Source organism: Larimichthys crocea, chromosome XI (assembly GCF_000972845.2).
Source record: "Larimichthys crocea isolate SSNF chromosome XI, L_crocea_2.0, whole genome shotgun sequence".
Taxonomy (NCBI): domain Eukaryota; kingdom Metazoa; phylum Chordata; class Actinopteri; family Sciaenidae; genus Larimichthys; species Larimichthys crocea.
Genome location: NC_040021.1, coordinates 2,157,635 through 2,177,054, shown reverse-complemented (window position 1 = coordinate 2,177,054; position 19,420 = coordinate 2,157,635). Strand labels below are relative to the sequence as shown.

Genomic DNA, 19,420 nt, shown 5'->3' with positions numbered 1-19,420 from the left:
CAGGCCACAGAATGCTGGCGTTCCTGTCTGATCTTCTGCCTCCAAAGAGACACTGAACAGTCGTAAATTACAGACCTGAAAACTCAAGTGGGATGAAAACAGAGTTATGGAACAGAAGCCCGGTAAGGGTGCCCAGGGACGCCCCTCCCCTAAAAATATTGATAATTTTAACATATACATGGAGCATATGTTGGTCTGTTTTGTCAGGTTTTTTGTTACATTGGATATTTTACAAAAGGTTAGACGACATGTCCGTCCTAGTGAGCAGACGTGAGGGAATTCTGTATTATGTTAAAGTGCATCACTTCTCTTGGCTTTTGGCCTCGGCCAGGAGTTTTTTTTAGGGGCAGTGTGCTACAAACAAAGCCATTTAGGATTTGAAACTCCCTCCTCACACATCATACCAATGTCAGGAAATGAGGAAATGAGTCATCATCTTATTTTTCCTTGAATAAGGTGATGACTAAGGAAAGATACAGAAGCAGGAGTCTCAAAGATCAGAACTTTGTGAGATCAAAAAACTATAAGCCTGTTTGAGTATACTTAAATGAGATATTTGGAAGATTTGGCCACGTAACAGATTCAGAGCAAATCACCCAAAGTTAAGCTAAAGTTACTAACTGTAGCTGTTGTTCTAACCCAGTTAGCTGCACAGCTAGCACTGGGACAGTGCCAACAAATCACCTCTGTGTTGTTGGACTGAGGCTGATGCTACATTGACTCCTCGTTCTATACAATAACCTCCCCTTTTACACTATGTGCGTTCGAGGAAAGTATGCACACGATTCATTGTGTCAGGACCACAAAGACGTGCAGAAGAGTTCTCAGAGAGAACTCAGAGCACAGTGGGTTGCAGCCAGGAGGAGGCTAAGATGGCAGACCTTCTGTCTCACCTGTGAATATGGATACTCAGAACACTTCTTCCTTTAATTTAGTTTGTTTGAAGCACACTGAACCCTTACAGCTGTCTTAAACTTTGGTGTGGCTTGTATGCAATGAATGCAATCTGTACCCCTGTAAGAACATCATGCACATGTCATGTGCATCAAGAGTGACATCCGTGTCACTGTTAACGAAGATTTACTGGGAAACAAATGCACTCTGAAAAAAGCACTGAGCAAACGGTGCAGCAGATCAACAATGATCCCAGTGAAAACAGCCAAGCTCGTCATTATATAGGAGACTGGTACCATTTTCCCAGGAACTGCTCTGCAGCAGCGGTGGTTGGAGTTCATTCTAATTTTGGCTGCACATCTGCATCTGATTCTGTCGCTGATTTGATTCTCGTGAATGTTTCTGCGTTGAAACGATGGAGGAAATGTTTTATGTGGGAATACAGAGATTTTTAACCACTAAAACTTTAACACCAGATTGTTTTTTCCTGTTTGTACATCAGGATTTTGCTTGTCAGTCATGTTCTGTGGACCATATGGGTGCATTTACAGAAACACTGTGGCAAACATACTCATACTGCTCGGTTGAAGAATATTTTGTTTTTATCACAATGTTTATACGCTGAGGAAAGTCAGTGTATTGGAAATGTTTCTTTATTTACTGAACTACATAGAAAACCACACACTTTATTCCTGACATTTCACTTTCTTTATTCTGTTTGAGATGCCTTCATCTACTGTTGATGCTGCAGACTCACCTCTCCTCCATGTTTATGCACTGTAATATACCAGTCAAGTCATACTTATTGCCCTGCTGTTTTAGTTTCTTCTGTCAGCACAAACTGCAGCTTTAATTGGATCTTCAGAGTTCATCCATTCCCACAGAGATGTTTCACATTAAAACTTTCCAGCAGCTCCAAGTGCATACTCCTGGTAGACTTTTAATTTGAAACATTCGCAGGAAGTGTTAAGTTTCACTGACAGACAAATAAAATGGTACAGTGTAGAAACTGGAATGGTGGAATTATTTATTGAATCTATCAGCACAGTTTCAGGACCAGGACTTTACTTCAACTGTGTCACTTCTGACATTCCTATAAATATCCTCCCAGCGCTCTGCTTCTCTTTTGCTCTCGTTTTCTGCACCCCTCCCCCTTACCCAAATTCTTGCTTCCATTTTTTCCTCTGCTTTCTACCCTCTGTAGGGTTTTAGGGGATCTGTTGGTTTGGTTCCCAACCAAAGCTTCTCCGCAACGTCAAGTTCAACCTCTACTCAAAATCTTTAGTTTTTAATAAATCATTTCAAAGTATCTCAGTGTGTTTTTAATGATAGTGAATATGACATGACTCTGCACCATACCTGCTATGTGCTCCACACTGGGGATGGCCATGGTGCTGTATTTGTGAATGCAGTGGCAGCACCAGGTCAGTTTCTGGCTCTCCTCGTCCCCTCCTCCGCTTCGGTGTACATCGACAAAGTAGGAGCCCCACTGGTTTGACGCAGCGGACGGTGCCTTCATGCCCTGCTCCTGTCGACACACAGACCAAACTATGTGACTGTGTGTCAGGATTCATCTTTCAGACATGTGCAGGCCTGATAAAAGGAGAAGGGAATTGTAGCTTGAGCACAGGGAGTATCAGAAGACCTCAAACTGGATTTAACCCAAGAAATTTGGAGGGTTGTTTTGACTACTGCATGAATTATTATTTCTCAGAAATCCCCCGCTCTGTTACTCATTATCAATAACGGAACATCTACATTTTATTGTATGTATTTTATAAACCATTATTTAAAATTCTCCATCTTCACTGACCTTCTTCATTCTGATACCTCGGGAAAATATTTTTGTATATCTACTCCACAGTTTCAGCCCAAATAAACTCACTCTCCTTATGCCAGATTTCTGCAGTGAACATAAAGGACACCTTTATAAGTGTTTTTTGCCTTGATCAGATTACTGTAGGTTATTTTCTTTGTTACTTGAACATGGTCTGGTCCAGGAATAATGGATCAGGATCACTACTACTTGGCCAAAGTCCCTCAGTGAAGTCCAAAAGACACAGATAAGAGTTCCTGGGTTGGAGGTTCATGCATTCAAGAATTCTGTCATTCCTGCCAGCTATCAGAGGTTTGTTTCCTCGTTAAGCCGGGTCTCCTTAGAAAATAAACCATTTGTCTAAAGGTTCTGGATGTCTACATCAGGGGTCCCCAAACTTTTTTCGGCGCGGGCCACATCAACTTGCCTTTCTGTGATGGGGGGGGTCAGGCTATTCCCGGAAATTATATCAGTCCACCAGGATTTCACGGGCCTTTTTTGAAATAGTTACGGCCTAAAATGCCTGATGTTGCATGAGGTTTTCAAAATTGCGGTGAAAGTTGCGGTGCTTTTTACATTTTTGTTGCGATTTTTTTGCGGGAGGAAGTGAAAGTTGCGTTAAATTGCGATTCGACAGTCGTGGAGAGGCCGCAGCGAGCACTAAGTCCATGGCCCCGAGAAGTGGAGGAGGGCGCTGTAAAGCTCGTGGCCGGAGCCGTGAGTCACCTTCGCCCCCGAGCCTTTCCAAGCCGACCCAGAGCCGGTCGCGGCGCACCGCCGCGGAGGAAATGCGCCCACGGAAGCCAGCCAGCGCTGGGGAGAGGTCCCTCTAGGGGGTTCGTCCCGCACCGTGCGGCCGCCCCTGACCCGCCGAGTTGAATCCCCCGACTGCACAGAAGTTGATCACGAGCAAAGTCACGTCGGAATATACTATTGTGTGAGGGGATGAAAATTAGCTAGTACTGTAAATAGTTCGTAAATAAGGTAGATTTTAATTAGAATGCCAAGCTTAATCATTAAGTGTGGATATTTTATAATAGGAAAATGCAATTTTGAAAAATAGGCCATGTTTAGAGGGATTGTTTGGGATCGTTAAGTGGGCCAGTCCAATTGTTTAGGCGGGCCGGATGTGGCCCGTGGGCTGTAGTTTGGAGACCCCTGGTCTACATCTTGACAGTCTTGCCTCCAGGATAATGCAATAATGGACAAAGACAAGGAGCGTGGGTGGACCTGATGCAGGCTGAATAAAGCCTGGCTACCCACCTGTCAATCAAAGCAACCACGTTGTTAATTCTGCATAACTTTAAGCCTTGATATCATTTGAACAGATGAGTTGTATAAAAAAAAAAATAATAATAATCACCCTCAGTACAGTTGTCATGAACGGGGAAATTAGCTATAGAGACCAAAACTGTTTTTTGTACCAGGCTGTAAACATGTTTATTTCTGCTGTGAAGTTGGACATTTGAACATGGGGACTTATGGAGATTGACTGACTTCTGGAGCCAGCCTCAAGTGGATGTTTGCGGAACTGCAGTTTTTGGCACTTTGGCAATGACTTCACTTCATAGCCACGGAGACTGAAGCTTTGTCTGTGGTTACATGGTACATATTCAAGTTGTGTTTGAACATCCACCCATTTCTCGCAAACCATCAATGGCCACGATGGCAACAAGCCAAGCAAGGTTGTCCGGATGTCCCTCTCTCCAGCAATTTCTTCTAGCTCCTGTGGGGATCCGACAGCATTCCCAAGCCAAAATAAATATACAATATCTCCAGTGTGTTCAGTGTTCTACTTCTTCTGTCTTCTCCTACTTCTACTTCGTGGTCTCGTACCAATTAAACCTTGCCTGGAAAGCCTCCAAAGGGAATCGCCCAGAAGGCGTCCTGATCAGATGCCCAAACCACCTAAACTGATTCCTGGTCAATGCGAAGAAGCTGTGGCTTTACTCTGAGTTTCTTCCAGATGGAAAGAGCACTTTGAGGAACTTGAGTTTGATCAAACTACCACAGACTAACACAAATTAAGCATTATACCAAAGGTGTACTGGATTCAATGAGAACTTGAAGGCGTACCAAACGAGTGGGGAATAGTTGGGGAGGGGGTTCAGTGGGAGCAAATTTGTGCCACTGACCAGTTAATGCTCAGCAACTGTTTTGGCAAGACATCGTTATCATGTCTGATAGGAATGGTGGCCGTAATTAAACAAAGTTATATTGAATTGCAGAGCTATCATTTCTAAATTGGATTACTTTTACTAACGTACTAAGTGTACACTGTATGTGGGTGTATATGTGACTATCAGGCGTTGCTGTTGCTGTCAGACAGACAGAGTACAGCAGACCTGGATAGCCCCCTCTTCCTGGTCCTGGTGTGTCTAAGCTGACTCCTCACTTTTTAACAGTATCTCAACATCCTGTTTATTAAAATCCTCATATGCCCTGCGAGGACTGACATATCCTTCATCTCATATTTAACATAAACTCGTGTCACGTGACACGCCTGACTTCACGTGACAGTGTCAAAACTCACACATCACACTTTCAGGGAGGCAATACACATAAAAAACGGTGATGAAAAAGAATGAATATGCATGCATGGACTAACACATGCATATGGTGGCATTAGGCCAGAGGAAGAGGAAAAAGCTCACAGAGTTGAGGGTGGGGGTTGGGTCGGGAATGGTGGAACGGCTGCTAAACGGAAACAGCTGCTTCAGTGAACTTACCTCAAACTTTCCCTTTTTCTCCAGCGGCTCCACTTGGGCCTCATTGGACATTGCGGCGCTACTCTTTGGGACGCCCTCCCCCTCCATTTCCTCTACGATCATTACTGTCTCCCACTTCCCAAAGCTGCTGGCAGGGAACATGTCCGACCTCATGCTATCTCCAAAATACACGACCTGCAGGGTGAGGGGGAAAAAGAAGGTGATAGAGAGGACAGATTGTTTACTTTTAACTGCACAATAGTTTAAGTGCTGTGGTAAAGTCGCACTTCAGCTGGATTCTTTTCAAAGTCAGCTGGCATAGGTCTTATGAGCCCCCAGGGTGAACTAGGCCAGACACGCTACTCTGCAAAACTCATCACAACCTTTTTGACCATCACGTCTCTTTTGTCCTCCACATCTGGAAAGAAAAGCAAGCTGAGGCAGGCTTTACTGAGACACATTCCAAAAGTGAAGTGCAGGTGCACACCGTGCAGAGCTTAAAATCCCATTTCAACAACCATTTATTTCTATTCCCTTCAAATGGGAGAGGAAATGGAGTAAGGAGTGGAAAATGTTGGAGATTAAAATGACAAGACGCAGAAGTCAGCTGACACTCTGAACACAGGGAAAAAGCTTTACAGTAAGAGGCTGAAAAGTGAAAGGCCCACAACTTGTCACTGTTTAACATAAATCCTTTATACTACGTGGGCGGCTGTGGCTTGGAGGTAGAGGAGGTTCGATCCCTGGTTTGATCCCCTCTAGTCTGCATGTCAAAATGTCCTTGGCCAAGATACTGAACCCCAAATTGCTCCCGAAGGCCTTACCATCACTGTGAATGTATGTGAATGGTTAGCTCCTCAAACTGATAAGCAGTTGGCACCTTGCATGGCAGCCAATGCCATCAGTGTATGAATGTGTGTAAATGGGTGAATGAGATATGTAGCGTAAAGTGCTTTGAGTGGTCGGAAGACTAGAAAGGTGCTATATAAGAACAGTCCAGTTACCATTTACTTTCAATTTCTGCCAACCAGTGTGAGTGAATTCTATTCAGTTTTATTCTGATTGCAGGTGCCCACTGATTTCCATTTATTTCTGTAGTGCCACAAAACAGCCTCCTGAAGGTTTCTTGACCTGCGTAACTGAGTTTGAATTAGTTTTTGTTAAAATTACATAACAACTGTAATGTAATAGTAATTAGTGCAGGTTAACACAACAATGATGTAACTAAATATAGATATACAGACTTCATGTCCGCGCTAATGGATTATACAACAAAAAACCTCTAAGAGTTTGACTTGATTGTTTCAGTTTGCTCGAGCACATAATACATTTTCATACCAAATGGATGTGTGTGTACCAATGTGTGCCTGAACAGTGGAAAAAATATATATAATTTAAAAAACAAAACTGCAAGGGTTGAAAAATGAATGGCTGAGGTGTACGTGTATATGTGACTTGCAATAAATGGGCTGAGTAATTAAAGCAAAGTCAATGATGTATTCCTCAACTCTTTATTTCAAAGTCTTGCTATTGAAAACCAAAACGGAGCTAAAAGGCACAAAAAACTTAAGCTTTACACTGTAAAGCTAAGGGCCAATGCAAAGTTGATGATAATTCTCTGCAGATACATCACGACGAGTCAGAAAGTAGCCGTGTTGTAACATCCAAATAAATGAACAAGGCATGTTCAAAAGTACACTGTGTTCTAAAATAAGTCCTTCGTTGTGTCAGAGATATTGGATCAAAATTTGATCTCTCTTGCTGCCTGCTTTTCATATTCAGGCTGTAGCTCAAGGCTCAAAATGTTAATATTTGGGGTTTTTTTCCCAACCAAAGCCAAAATCCTATTTTAATGAAACCTGAAGACCTGAACCTTTCATTCAGGGTCACTAATGCATGTGCAACTTATCTGTGTGGATTAGGTAAAAGTCTTATGTAAGCTGCATCATGTAAACTGTTTCTGTACACCACAAATACAGATAACAGAAGTTTCTGTTTGTTTGTGTGTGTGTGTGTGTGTGTGTGTGTGTGTGTGTGTGTGTGTGTGTGTGTGTGTGTGTGTGTGTGTGTGTGTGAGAGAGAGAGAGATCTAACTAATCAACCCTGTCTACAGGAGTCAGAAGGCCATGAAGAGGATGTAAGGCATTCCAGTAGCTGCGTCTCGTCCCTCCCCCTCACAGAGCTGTGCTGTGTCTCGGGCCAGCCCACATGTAAACAAACAGACGGGCTAATCGGAGCTGCTGTGGGCCGGTGTCGGGGGGGGGGGGGCTGCAGGAATCACATTTCCAACAGACTTTCCCAGAACTGCCCACAGTGGTGTCTTCGTACCCCAAAATGCGCTGCACCTCTCATTGCTCAACAGTCCTGCAGCCAGAGTCACGGGATCACTATGATAAATATTTGCAGAGGCAAGGGATTCCAGCACAGAGGCAACATATTATAGAAGAGATTCATTGTGGATGGATGCAGATACATTACCTGAAGCAGACCGAGCTCCACATGCAGGAAAACACCATGAAGTGAATCAGGCTGCAGACGCTGCTCTGTTACTTAGAAACGTATCCACGCAGGATGACACTGTTCATTGCAGTTGTTGTCTTTTATCTTTACCCTGAACATGACTTTCACTGCCGCAGTGCAGCTTGTATCAGTGTAGGCTAAGAAAAGTTTCATCTGATCTGCTGAACAACTGCTAGGACTGGTCATTTACTGAATGGATTCTAATTGCTAAAAATAAAAATGAGACGTTTCTGTGTCTGTAATTACTACTGATGGAGATTAGCTGGTCTTGATTTTTCTTGGTATTAGGGAAAGTATCTTGGATTAGGGTCTCTCTTCCTCTTTCCAGGATTTCTACAGTTTATGTATTTTAGAATTAAGTCAAATCATCTGAATGGTGTAATAGCTCTCTGTAAGTCAATACCAGACCTGTAGACTTTAGTGGTTCATAACCCTAAACCTGGTATTTCTTGGTGAGAAAATATGATGAGTTTGTATGTCGTAAAATTAGAAAGTATCTTGTGAAATATACTACATATATATATATATACATATACTGATATGTTTTTCTTTTTCTAGCGTAGCAGCAATACACTTGCTCAATTTCTGTCATTTTAACTGTCTGTCATCTGAGACCTGAAAGACTTACGACTGACTTGAACAAGCCTTCAAGATCTTAACCTGACTCAACCTCAGACGTGTTTCTACTGGCTTGAGACTTGAAATGGGCTTTTCCTAAAAGTCATAAAACAGTTCTGCTCAATACTAAATTAAATGTTACAACAATGAGATGAAACATCATCTTTGGTGTTAACATCAAATTAGACGAATCTTTGGCTAGATTTAGAAAACACAGGTTTTTCTATTCATTTGAGTTGGGGAGTGCATATCGACTGCGTTGCGGGGTACCCGAAGAAATGCAGCAACCTGTGGCAGGGAAGTTGAGCCAGATTCAAATTTTTGTTTAATGCAAATCAATGTTAATCAGACAGATCAATCAGAAGAGACTATTCAGGTGGAAAGATACTCTACCTGTTGTGTTCTGGCTTTGTTTATTTCATGTACCAGTTGACACAAAGAAGTTTCCTTTGGTTTGAGAAAGGGAGGAGAGAGAGCAAGTGGTTTAGTGGCATAGACAGGGAATAAGAGTGAGGGAGTTCCTGTATCAACAAAATATAAAGTTCATTTGGGAATTTTAATACATTACGTTATGTTACGTTCTGCACAAATAAACATGATGTAGCGACCCAGATCTTCCACATATGCCTCCGTCCGGAAACTTTAGAGTTCTGCTGACCAAGCTGCTAAATTGCAGTTTAGCCCTCTGTTCTAATGATGCTGTGGTCCCAATGTTGAATAAATGTTGTGGTGTATAACACTTTGCCAATGTCAGTTTGAACACAGCCTTAGACAGTATGAGTCAAAGGGTGTGACCTAATGAAGAGTTGATGTATATGAGTGGAAGGGGAAACAGTCCAATATCTGGAAAGCCAAACCAGGATTACCGCTTCATTATACAGTGGAAAGATGGAAGACAGGAACCCCAGTGGAATGCCCCTGTGGCTCAGTGTCATCATGACTAGTGACACGTAGTGCGGGCCTGTGGACCCCGTCTCTTATCGGCTCATCACTCAGAGGAGCAGTTAAAGCCAAAGCCGGGCAGAGGTAAACAGAGCTGCAGGCATGCAGAGGGGCCTTAATGAACCCATTGTGCTGCACAGTGTGTGGGGCCTGGAGGACAGGGAGAGGAGGGAGCCAACAAGACAGCAAGGCAAAAGCCGTGTTATCATTTAGTCTCATATTCAGTCCCAAAACGTATAATTCTTCTCTGAACAAAAATAGATCATTACAGATGTTTTCAATGCAGCTGAGACTGAGCAGAGGGGAACTCAAGATGGCTATGACTCACTGGGACAATGCAATATCCTGGACTCCGAGGTGTTTATTAAGAAACCATCAACCCATTAAACAAAGGTTAATCTTTGGCATGCAAACCTGATTTCACAATTCATTCATCTACTGTGATAACTAATAACAACTGCACAGGGATTAGAATGATCACAACTCCCCTTTTTGGGGCCTGAATCACTATGATCATGTCCCGTCAGCTCCACCTGACCCCGTCAGGTTCAGCACTGTGCAGGGAGGGAATTGTAATCTTCTCTGAATGCCTCTATTCAGCCCACCTGCATTAAGTCCTGTCAGGTGAAAGTGGAGAGAAGTGAAAACACAGAGTGCCTCAGGTCACCCCCGGAGGAGTGTTTAAAGCAGCTATAAGTGCAGGTTGACACTGAATTCCGCAAGAGATTTCTCCACGTGGCCGAGGAACAGAGGGGGCATTGAGCAGAAAGGGCTGGGAGGGAAGGAGGGAGGAGGGGGAGAGGAGCTGGGGTTGTGGACGATGACGAGTGCTGCTGGGTGAACTTCAGGCTGGGCTGATGCAGCTCTGCCTGATCGGTACAGGCAGGCTTTTTAGCTGTCATGTTTCCTTTTTTATTAGTTAGTCCTGTGGGGAACTACAATACCCATGAGCTTTAACATTGTGTGTTACATTGTGTGCACTGTGGAGTGTGGAGAACAGAGAGTTACTGTTAAGAATATTAAGAGTGACTGCGTTTAAATTCATGACTATGAAGCTCAATGTGTCCAAGATGTGCACTGATATTACAGAATTTTAATTTGGCCTTCCCTATCGTATCCTGAGATCATGAAATAGTAATGTTAGTTAGTTGGTGTGTTTAGAAATATGCTACATCAAAATATTGAGTGTAAATTGTATTAAAATACTCCAGTCTATAATTGTCAGTGCATGTGTGGCCTCTTAGCCTCTGCTGCTATCTCGGCCTCCAGTGCACTTTGTATCATCACTTGCTCTCATCAATAAAATATCCAGCTTCTTTGCTGTCTAGTGAAGGATGAGCTCTACCTCTCAAGCCGTGATGAATAAAAAGAACAAACACTGTGAGCTATTCACACAGTCCGTGGTGACGAAGCCATTTACATACCCTGACTTTGGCATTGTAACATGAGGAAAGGGGCGTGTGAGACACATTTCGATTGAGGTGACAAATGATCAACAAGTTTTAGCAATGTTTCAATTGAGGGTTTACTTTGCCACTTCCAGCAAATCTACTGAGTGTGGCAATCCCAATGAAATGGACAGATTTTGGTTCAAAGTTTCACCGTAATGGGGCGTCCAGTGGTTCAGGGGTTAAGACACCACTGCCCCGGTTCAAATCCAGCTGGGGATCTTTATTTCTTGTCTCATTTCCTGTTGTCTCTCCAATATTGCCATCTAAGAGTGACAAAGAATAATCTCAAAAAGATGATCATCATATGAAAAGTGTTGATAAATGGGCATTGTGGCTATAAAATGAACTAATTCACTGATTTATATTAGTGATTGATGGTTGACCATTATGCCTTACAAGGCAGACATGAAGTCACTTTTTGGCGTCAAGGAGACGACTCGGCAGGATTTAAAAGTATTACAAATCAGTACAATCAATTCCAATATTTACGTCGTCCGACAGACAAAATCAGTCGTAGATCAGTCGTTCCGAAACCTTCTGAAACTGTGACATGGCTTCTTGAGGCATTCCAGTGTGGGACAGCGAGCTTCCCCTCCCAGCAAAAAGCTGAAAGCCAAATAGCTTTCACTAGACCGTCTGATGTGAGTTTTTGTGGCTGGCTCAAATTCAGACTGTTGAGAGTTCAGATGATTCAGCACTTTTTCCAAGTCTATTCCCTTTGACATTTTTTGTCCTCTCTGTACTCTGCAGTGTTGTGCTCTGTCTGAATAATTTATTTTATTTTTCATTATCAGCATACTACAATAAAGACTATCACAGCTGGTCTGGACACCAATCAACCAAGAGGGCTTTTCACTTGAATGATTTAGATGCTTTTTTCTTGTTTATGTATGATTTTGATGTTTTTTCCTGATCTATTTCTGATGGTGGCATGTCTCAAAATGTCAAATACAAATGTGTTTAATATAATGAAGTTGGTGACAGGGTTGTAAAAAAAGCATTTCTTTTCAGTCGACAAGCACTGAGAATATCACTGACATGGAAACGTAACCAATGTTTTGCAGGATTCAAGTAAAAGAAAAGAAAAGTTCTCTGCCATACCAGCGAGGTAAAAAGAGCTCTTTGATCTGTGAAGAAATTATTCCTAAGAAAGGGCTGCATTGTATTTGCAGTAAGAAGTATGATGGAAGCTGACTGATCTGTTCGGCCTGTTTTATCAGCCAGCGTGCTGGCACACAGCAGCCCTGTCGACAGCCATGCCAAGGGCCACGTTCCTCTTCTCCATCACACCAGTGTGAATCTCCCTGACCTGATTTATCACGAAGCCCTCATCTCTTTCAGCCTCTGCCAAAAACCGAAGTTGGAGTCAACCTCAAAGCGAGCCTGACATGTTGTTCAGCCAGAGAGGTTTGACTGCTCGCTCCAGTAATATAAAGTACGAGGAGGCTGACCTACCTTGGGCTCTGTTTTCCCCGTCATGGTCTTGAGCAGCTCGTGGAGGTGAGGCCAGTTGCCCTGGGAGTACCAGCCGGGTTTGTCGAGCGACGGCAGCCCCTCGCTCTCCTCCACGTCGCTAACTGGAGGAGAGGAAAAGAGAATCAGACAGCACAGTTTGACCAAACAGCCAGCTGCTACATGACCGCACAGCCTCCAGTACCAGACCTCGTCAGCTAAACCTCACCACAGCACTCACCAGCAGGCCCACAAGGAAACAGAACAGCAGAGGCAGAGTGTGAATTATATGTACTATGAGACAGCCTTCAATACTCGATACAGGCACAGGAAATAGATTTTTGGCACAAAAATTTTCTTTTTTTTCTTGCTTAAACTTTTGCTTTAAAGCGGATAATTGAACCTCTTTAGGGTTATTGTAACAGTGAATAAACCTCAAGTAAATAATGACAGATCGCCGTCATATATGAGAAAGAATCTCTAATGAAACAGGAACAACGTTAGAGGTTTGAAAGTTATAAGTAAAGCAACCTTGATTCTGTGTTTATCTGAATTTGGGTAGTCACCCTGGGTACAGAAATATCTGAGCTGTTGCCGTACAGTCTTCCAGCAGCCATCACCTCAGTTCAGCAGTGGAGGAAAAAACCAGACTGAGTGAAAACAGAGCAGTTTTGACTGGTGCGCTCAGCGTTGCCCTTCTCATCCCAGTACACACCACGTGTCAAGCCGGGAACTCTTCCAAAACCTCACATTTACCCTCCGAAAATGTCGTAACCGTGCGTTCAGCCATGCAAAGCACTCAGCCTTTCTGTGCTCATCAATAATGACTGAGGATTTTCCGCTTGTTGGCCACAAGATTTATTTTCGTTCATAAGGAAAAGTGATTCAGCGAATGAGTCCAACTGAGAATATGATTGCAGTTTCTTGTGGTGTTACTGATTATGCAGTCAACAAGCAGACAATGATATGAATGATGAATAACTGTGTGTAACGCACAGTGGTACTGTAGTTTTACAGTATCAAAGGTCACATTACAGCCTTATACAACATGTTTTTTTTTATTCAATTTCAAAATGTAAAACACTGATTTTATCATTTAATGTTTATCACTTTGGGTTATTGTGTTACTACCATTGCTACATTGCTAGCTCTGCAGGTATTTGGACAGCTGCTCATACTGGATCAACTGAAATGGATTTGACCTGCTGGGGTGCTGGAGGAAAAGTCAGGTGATCAACAACATGGCAAATGTCTGGACCAGATATGATGACAATAATCCTCAAGCCCTGCCTGCTAAAATGTTTAGCTGACAAATGATTAAATTAAACCTGCAATTAACGATGAACATATAATTGACATTACATTTCTTTAGCTTTTATTCAAAGCAACAATTAGTGGGCATGAATATACTTTGACATATAATCATCTTTTATGTTGATATAGTAAACTGGTGGGCATATAGTAGTTGTTTTTTTAAAGATTTTGTTGGGCCTTTTTTAAGCTTTACTGTATAGAGACAGCTGGAGAGTGACAGGAATGTTGGGAGAGAGAGATGGGGGATGACATGCAGCAAAGGGCCGCAGGTCAGATTTGAACCCTGGGCCGCTTGTTTATTTACATATCCAGCTGTTATGGAGAAACATTCATTTGGAGTCGTGCTTCTGGTAAATATCAGTCAAATATTCTTTTAGCTCTGTATCTGGTCTCCAAGCTGTTGGCTTCGTAACTAAAAGCTCTGTAGAGCTTGAGGCTCAGTTTGTCACTGCATGTGCACATTTTCTAAAGACAATGAGAAGGTGACAGATTGAGGCCTGCAGTTTACTGCTGAAGGACATCTGTCAGTGGTGTGTTGATGCTATCATTCATCAGGAGCACACAAAGAAAAGCACTTTCCCGGCTGACCTCACACCTGACTATTCTGTCAGTGATGTTTATTAATATGCTCTATTTCTGAGAAATAAGCTAGATAAATAAAGATACAGCCACTTTCCAGTGCCACTGAGCAGACAGGACACTCAATGTGAATTATTACAGCTCTAAACCAGTTAGACAGTCGAGATTGTATTTACACTGGCTGTGCAGAGCCATGACTCTATATGGATCCTGATAGAAAAGACGTGATCATTCATTAATACACACAACTATGAGGCTTTTAGTAAGTTGTTTAACAAAGGCTGTTTATGTCTGTATAAACAGCTTATGTGAAAGAGTCTTCTTTTTATGGCCACACTTTAAAAACAGCTGAAGCATTCCGTCCTGGGATCTTCTGGTTATTTACTTGATGTTTTTCTTTAACTTAAAGGCAGAGAAGTGACGACAGACAGGAACATGAATGAGTTATGTATGAGGCTGGCACAGACAGGCCTGCAGACGTCTCTGGTTTGTGGTGCTGCTTTCAGCATTAACTACAGCCTATTTCAAAGAGCATGTCAAAGAACACAGAGAGGAAAAGACATGCTGACACAGACAGTAAAATATGTCACGCAATTACATGTGTAATGTGCAATTACTGTAATTACAATGGAAACTGTGGGCATAATTTTGGTTATGGCTTAACACTTGCAAAGGCATGGTAGTTCTATCTTACTTACTTACTATCTTATTACCAAATACGGCTTCCTTTTCAACTGTTTGATTACATTTAGAGTTATTTCAATAGTCATCTTTAGATTTTGCATGAGGATCAGTTCACCTCTCACAGTGAGTAATGCTCTGATACTGAGAGATTGCCAACTGGTCATGGGGAGCAATTTAGGGTTCAATATTTTGGAAAGTAGAAGCTGGGACTTGAACCAGCGTCCAATTAATCGACAACACGCTCTACCACCTGAGCCGCCTTGTCCTGTCAACCTAAGCTCATAGGCTACAAATTCATAAGCCTGTGGTACAAATAAGTGACATAGAGTTTTACATATATAACCTTTAAGTATGAGAGGTGTAACAAGGAGACACAATTAGAGCATTATGGGAAATGTATTTCTACTTGTTGTAGTTTGAGCCATACTGGAGACTCAAGGTTCTGATATCTCTGCCTGCACAGCTTCAATTCGGACCATTCCTGTTTTAATCCAAGTCCCCCGACTTGTTTTGAGTGGCCCTTTAATTTCCTTGTCTTTCTGTGTGTTGGCACTGTGATTCTATTTCAGCCAGGATTCTCTCCAACAACAGATTTTTATTTCAAATTTTATTTCAAGATGACTCCAAACAAACAAAAAAACACATTTATAAATGAGATAAAACACATCCGGGGAATATGAATACGCAATATTGCCCACAGAAATGCAACCATACATAAGGTTGCAAATTTCCGGGAATGTTCCAAGTTAGAAATTTTCCATGGGAATTAACAGGAATTTATGGGAATGAACGGGGATAGACTAGGGATTTACAAAATTGAAGGTTGGCCCTTAATGATGAACTTAAATATAGTCGGGGAAAATATATTTTAGCATAATCTTGACTAAAACAACCATGTCTGCTTACGACAAACAAAATATTTATATTTATGTTTGGATATGATACAGTTTGTTTAAATTACCCCCAATCTCCAGTTAATTCCTATACATTTTCAAAATTCCCATAGAGTTTGAATTTTGAATAATATTTCCAAAATTCCCCAAAAGCTTACCAGACTTACCAGAAACTTTCCATCCCTTTGCAACCCTAATCATATGTGATTTATTTACACAGGCAGCAAGTGCTGTGAAGCATATTCAACTGATGAGGAGCATTTAAATGTGGCATGCTGTTCTCTAGGAATCACTTGAGGATCTGCTTTGAAAAAGGTGAGTGCTCTTCTGGACAGGCAGCAGTCTTTAACTGACTGGTATTTAAGAGCAGCAGCAGCACATCACTCTCACTGACAAAGCCACGGTGTTCGACAGAGTATAGGCCAGCACAGGTTCAAACTGAGGTTAAATATGCTATAAATATTGTGACAGGAGAGAGTGAAAGAACAGGGATGAGCACCTGCACATGTGGTAGTACACACACACACACACACACACACTTGTGGTAACAGCTGTGAGGACACTGGACTTGAGAGACAGAGGAATGTAGGTATGTGGTCTGGAGCTAAGTGCTAACTGTGTAGCTTGGATGAGCAGCAGCTGTGAGGACGCCCTGCAGCATCGTCACTGAAATAAAAGATGAGGATGTATGATACCTGTTGGAACCTGAGGTTATGAAGTCATTTATGTAACACCTTTCTCTGACATGTTATTTGGTGATTACAGCACATTTGAAATTTTTGAACAACTATATGTTTTAGCTCCAGGCTAAGCTAAAAAGAAAACCCAGCTTTTTATGTCTGCATTTTAAAGCCATGGCTAACAAGCATAAAATCAAAGGATCTTTCACATTATTTGTTATGGTTTGTTCTGTTGCTAGATGCAGAAATCTGTCTGAACATTTTTCATCTGGTGAGCACAGTGTTAACTAGCCCCAGTCTTTTAGCATTATATAATCCACTGTAAGAGTGACCAATTTAAATCACAGTTAAAGGGTTCTCCTTTCAAAACAATGCTGTTTTTAACTAACTCATAAGGGCTAATGTTGATTAACCAGCTAGCTGCAGCTCATAAAATCTGCTAGCATAGTTGTAATTCAGCCAGCTAAGATGGAAAAGCAGTCATCACTGTAAAAGCATCTGGGCTGGGCCAGAACAGAAACTTGGCTAAAGAACACATCCTTAGGGTTAGAGTTCAGGTCCTTGGTTAAATGTACTGTGTTGTACTGTGGAGTCAGGTGTGGCAATGCCAACCACTTCACCACACTACTGTGACATTAAAAGTCATCATAATGAAGAGAAGTACAATTTATAATTTGACATTTTTGACGTCTCTACAGGTGATTCTATCCATTTTCACTCTGGCTGCTCGTCCTGGTCAGGCTTGCAGGGTGCTGGGCATTGGCTGACAGATTGTCAGTGTATCACATTTACACATAGAGGCAATTTAGAGTCACCTATTCGCCTAACCTGTGGGAGGAAACCCACACAAGCGCGACCAGAACCTGCAAACTCCACACAGGAAAGGCTCCACATAATGATTCAATTCATATAAGAAGTGGAAGTTCTCTGTAATAAGTTATGAGCTGATAATTAGCTGTATATACTGCATTTCATCTCTACAAACGCTTGAAAAGTCTTCTATCATCAGTCTTTAAAGTTATAAACTTTGTGTCAAATTCTTATAAACAAACTTTATGTGCTCATAAACAAATAAGAACATTTTTAAGAGTGCAGAATAACAGCTGATGTTTCCAACTAAAGAAAGGAGTGGTCAGTATATGTGGAGGCCAGAGGAAGAGCAGATGCTGATGCTTTTTCTGCCAACGTGGCAAAACTCAGGAAGAGCGAGGCAGAGAGGGAGGGAGAGAGACAGAGAGAGAGAGAGAAGAGAATATTTTAGAGAGTGGATCATCCTCTCTTCACACATAATGCATCCCCAGTGTTATTGCTGGCAGGATGACAATCCAGCTGAGGGGAGCGTTCCAACAGGCTGCCCCTGCCAGCGCACACCTACAACATGAGCATCCAGGATCAGATGCCTGAGCTAATGAGAAATGGAAGACAGCCCGGGAAGGTAACTGGACTTATGTGGACCGCTGGTGACAAGGACCTGAGCCAATGAAATGTTGGCAGCTGATGTGAATCTTAGGAACACAACTAACAGCTGTTTGAAATCTCCACATTAAATTTAGAGTCTGAGGAGGTTACAGCTGGACTGTCCTCTGTGTCTTACAGTATGCTCTGAAAATAATACAAGGCATCCACAATACAGCAAATGTCTAAAGAGTATGGCTTTATTACAGGGTCAGCTGACCCAAACTGCCAAATACATACATACATGAAATTACTGACCTGAAAGCAACACTGAGAAACATGTGGTATTTTTGCAATTCAGTGTAAAACACTATGGTAAAATATGGACAGCTGCACACATCATCACATATCATTACATTACTTTTGATTAAAAATTAGCAAGTCGACAACTGTTGCTAACAGCCAAACATTAACATGGTCACCAACAGCAGACACAGCAGCAGCTAATATTACTGACTAGTCCAACAGCAGTCAACCCAGCTCGGCGTCTGTCTTTCAGCTTTTTATTTCACCAAGCTCTCACCAACCACTAAAAGTCAGTCCCACAATTAATCTTGCGGTACAAACGCTTACACTCCCCCAGTGCTCTGAGCTCACAGTCTGGACAGTCGGGCTAACAAACTGAGCTAACATTAACTAACAGCAGCTACAGTTGGCAGAAGTTTCTTTACTGTTGGTGGAAGACATCAGAGGGAAAAGCAGAAAAAAAACATTTTCTCCATAAAATATGATCCAGTTTCACCAAAATCATTGAAATAGTTGGTGCTGTGTGACTTAGTGCTGTAGTGTGTTATCTACGACTTAACAGCAGAGATGCCATTCACCTGATTAAAAGTCAGTATAGACTCAAAATGATTTCAAATCTTAAATTAATTTAATGAAACGTTACAGACTGTTGCTTTAAGTGACTAACTCTGCAGATAGAGTGAGTGATATGAAGAGGTCTCTGATTCTGGAAACTTGTGATGGGTGTTTTTCACTATTTGTTGACATTTTAGACCATAAATGATTTATAATTTGACCTATAAAGTGGGGTTGGGGGTGGGGGCATGGGAGCATCCATTCAGTACTCACCAAGGGTCCTGAAGGGCCTCTGCTGAGGGACCAAAGAAAAGAAACCAGGCTTCAGTGCGTTTGTGATGATCACATCAAACAGCTCTTCAAAATCCTTCCTGTAAGCGGACAGAGAAACATTAGTCTGTGATAGACTTCTGGCCACTGTGTGAAGGACAATGCTTGAACAGCATCCAAATATAAAAACATTATACAAACACAAAAAACCCGGTGACGCAAAACGCTCTGTACAGATGATAGAAAACATGCAGCAATAAATAGTGTACACATAGGGGGCTACTGAGGGAATACTTAGATTTATTAAAGTAAACATTTTGAGAGCACAGTATGCACCCTCTCA

At 42.0% G+C, this 19,420-nt stretch overlaps 1 protein-coding gene across 3 annotated transcripts in view; it reads right to left on the bottom strand.

The window, feature by feature from the left end:
- nt5dc1 (5'-nucleotidase domain containing 1) overlaps window positions 1-19,420 on the bottom strand; it is a 65,933-nt gene that overhangs the window by 2,819 nt on the left and 43,694 nt on the right. For all 3 annotated transcript variants that reach the window (XM_027283960.1, XM_027283959.1, XM_010747635.3), the window contains exons 8-11: window positions 19,081-19,178; window positions 12,405-12,526; window positions 5,440-5,613; window positions 2,254-2,422 (exon numbers count right to left, since the gene is read on the bottom strand). In XM_027283960.1, the coding sequence (XP_027139761.1) occupies window positions 2,254-2,422; window positions 5,440-5,613; window positions 12,405-12,526; window positions 19,081-19,178 (563 nt within the window). The remainder of the gene's footprint in view (window positions 1-2,253; window positions 2,423-5,439; window positions 5,614-12,404; window positions 12,527-19,080; window positions 19,179-19,420) is intronic.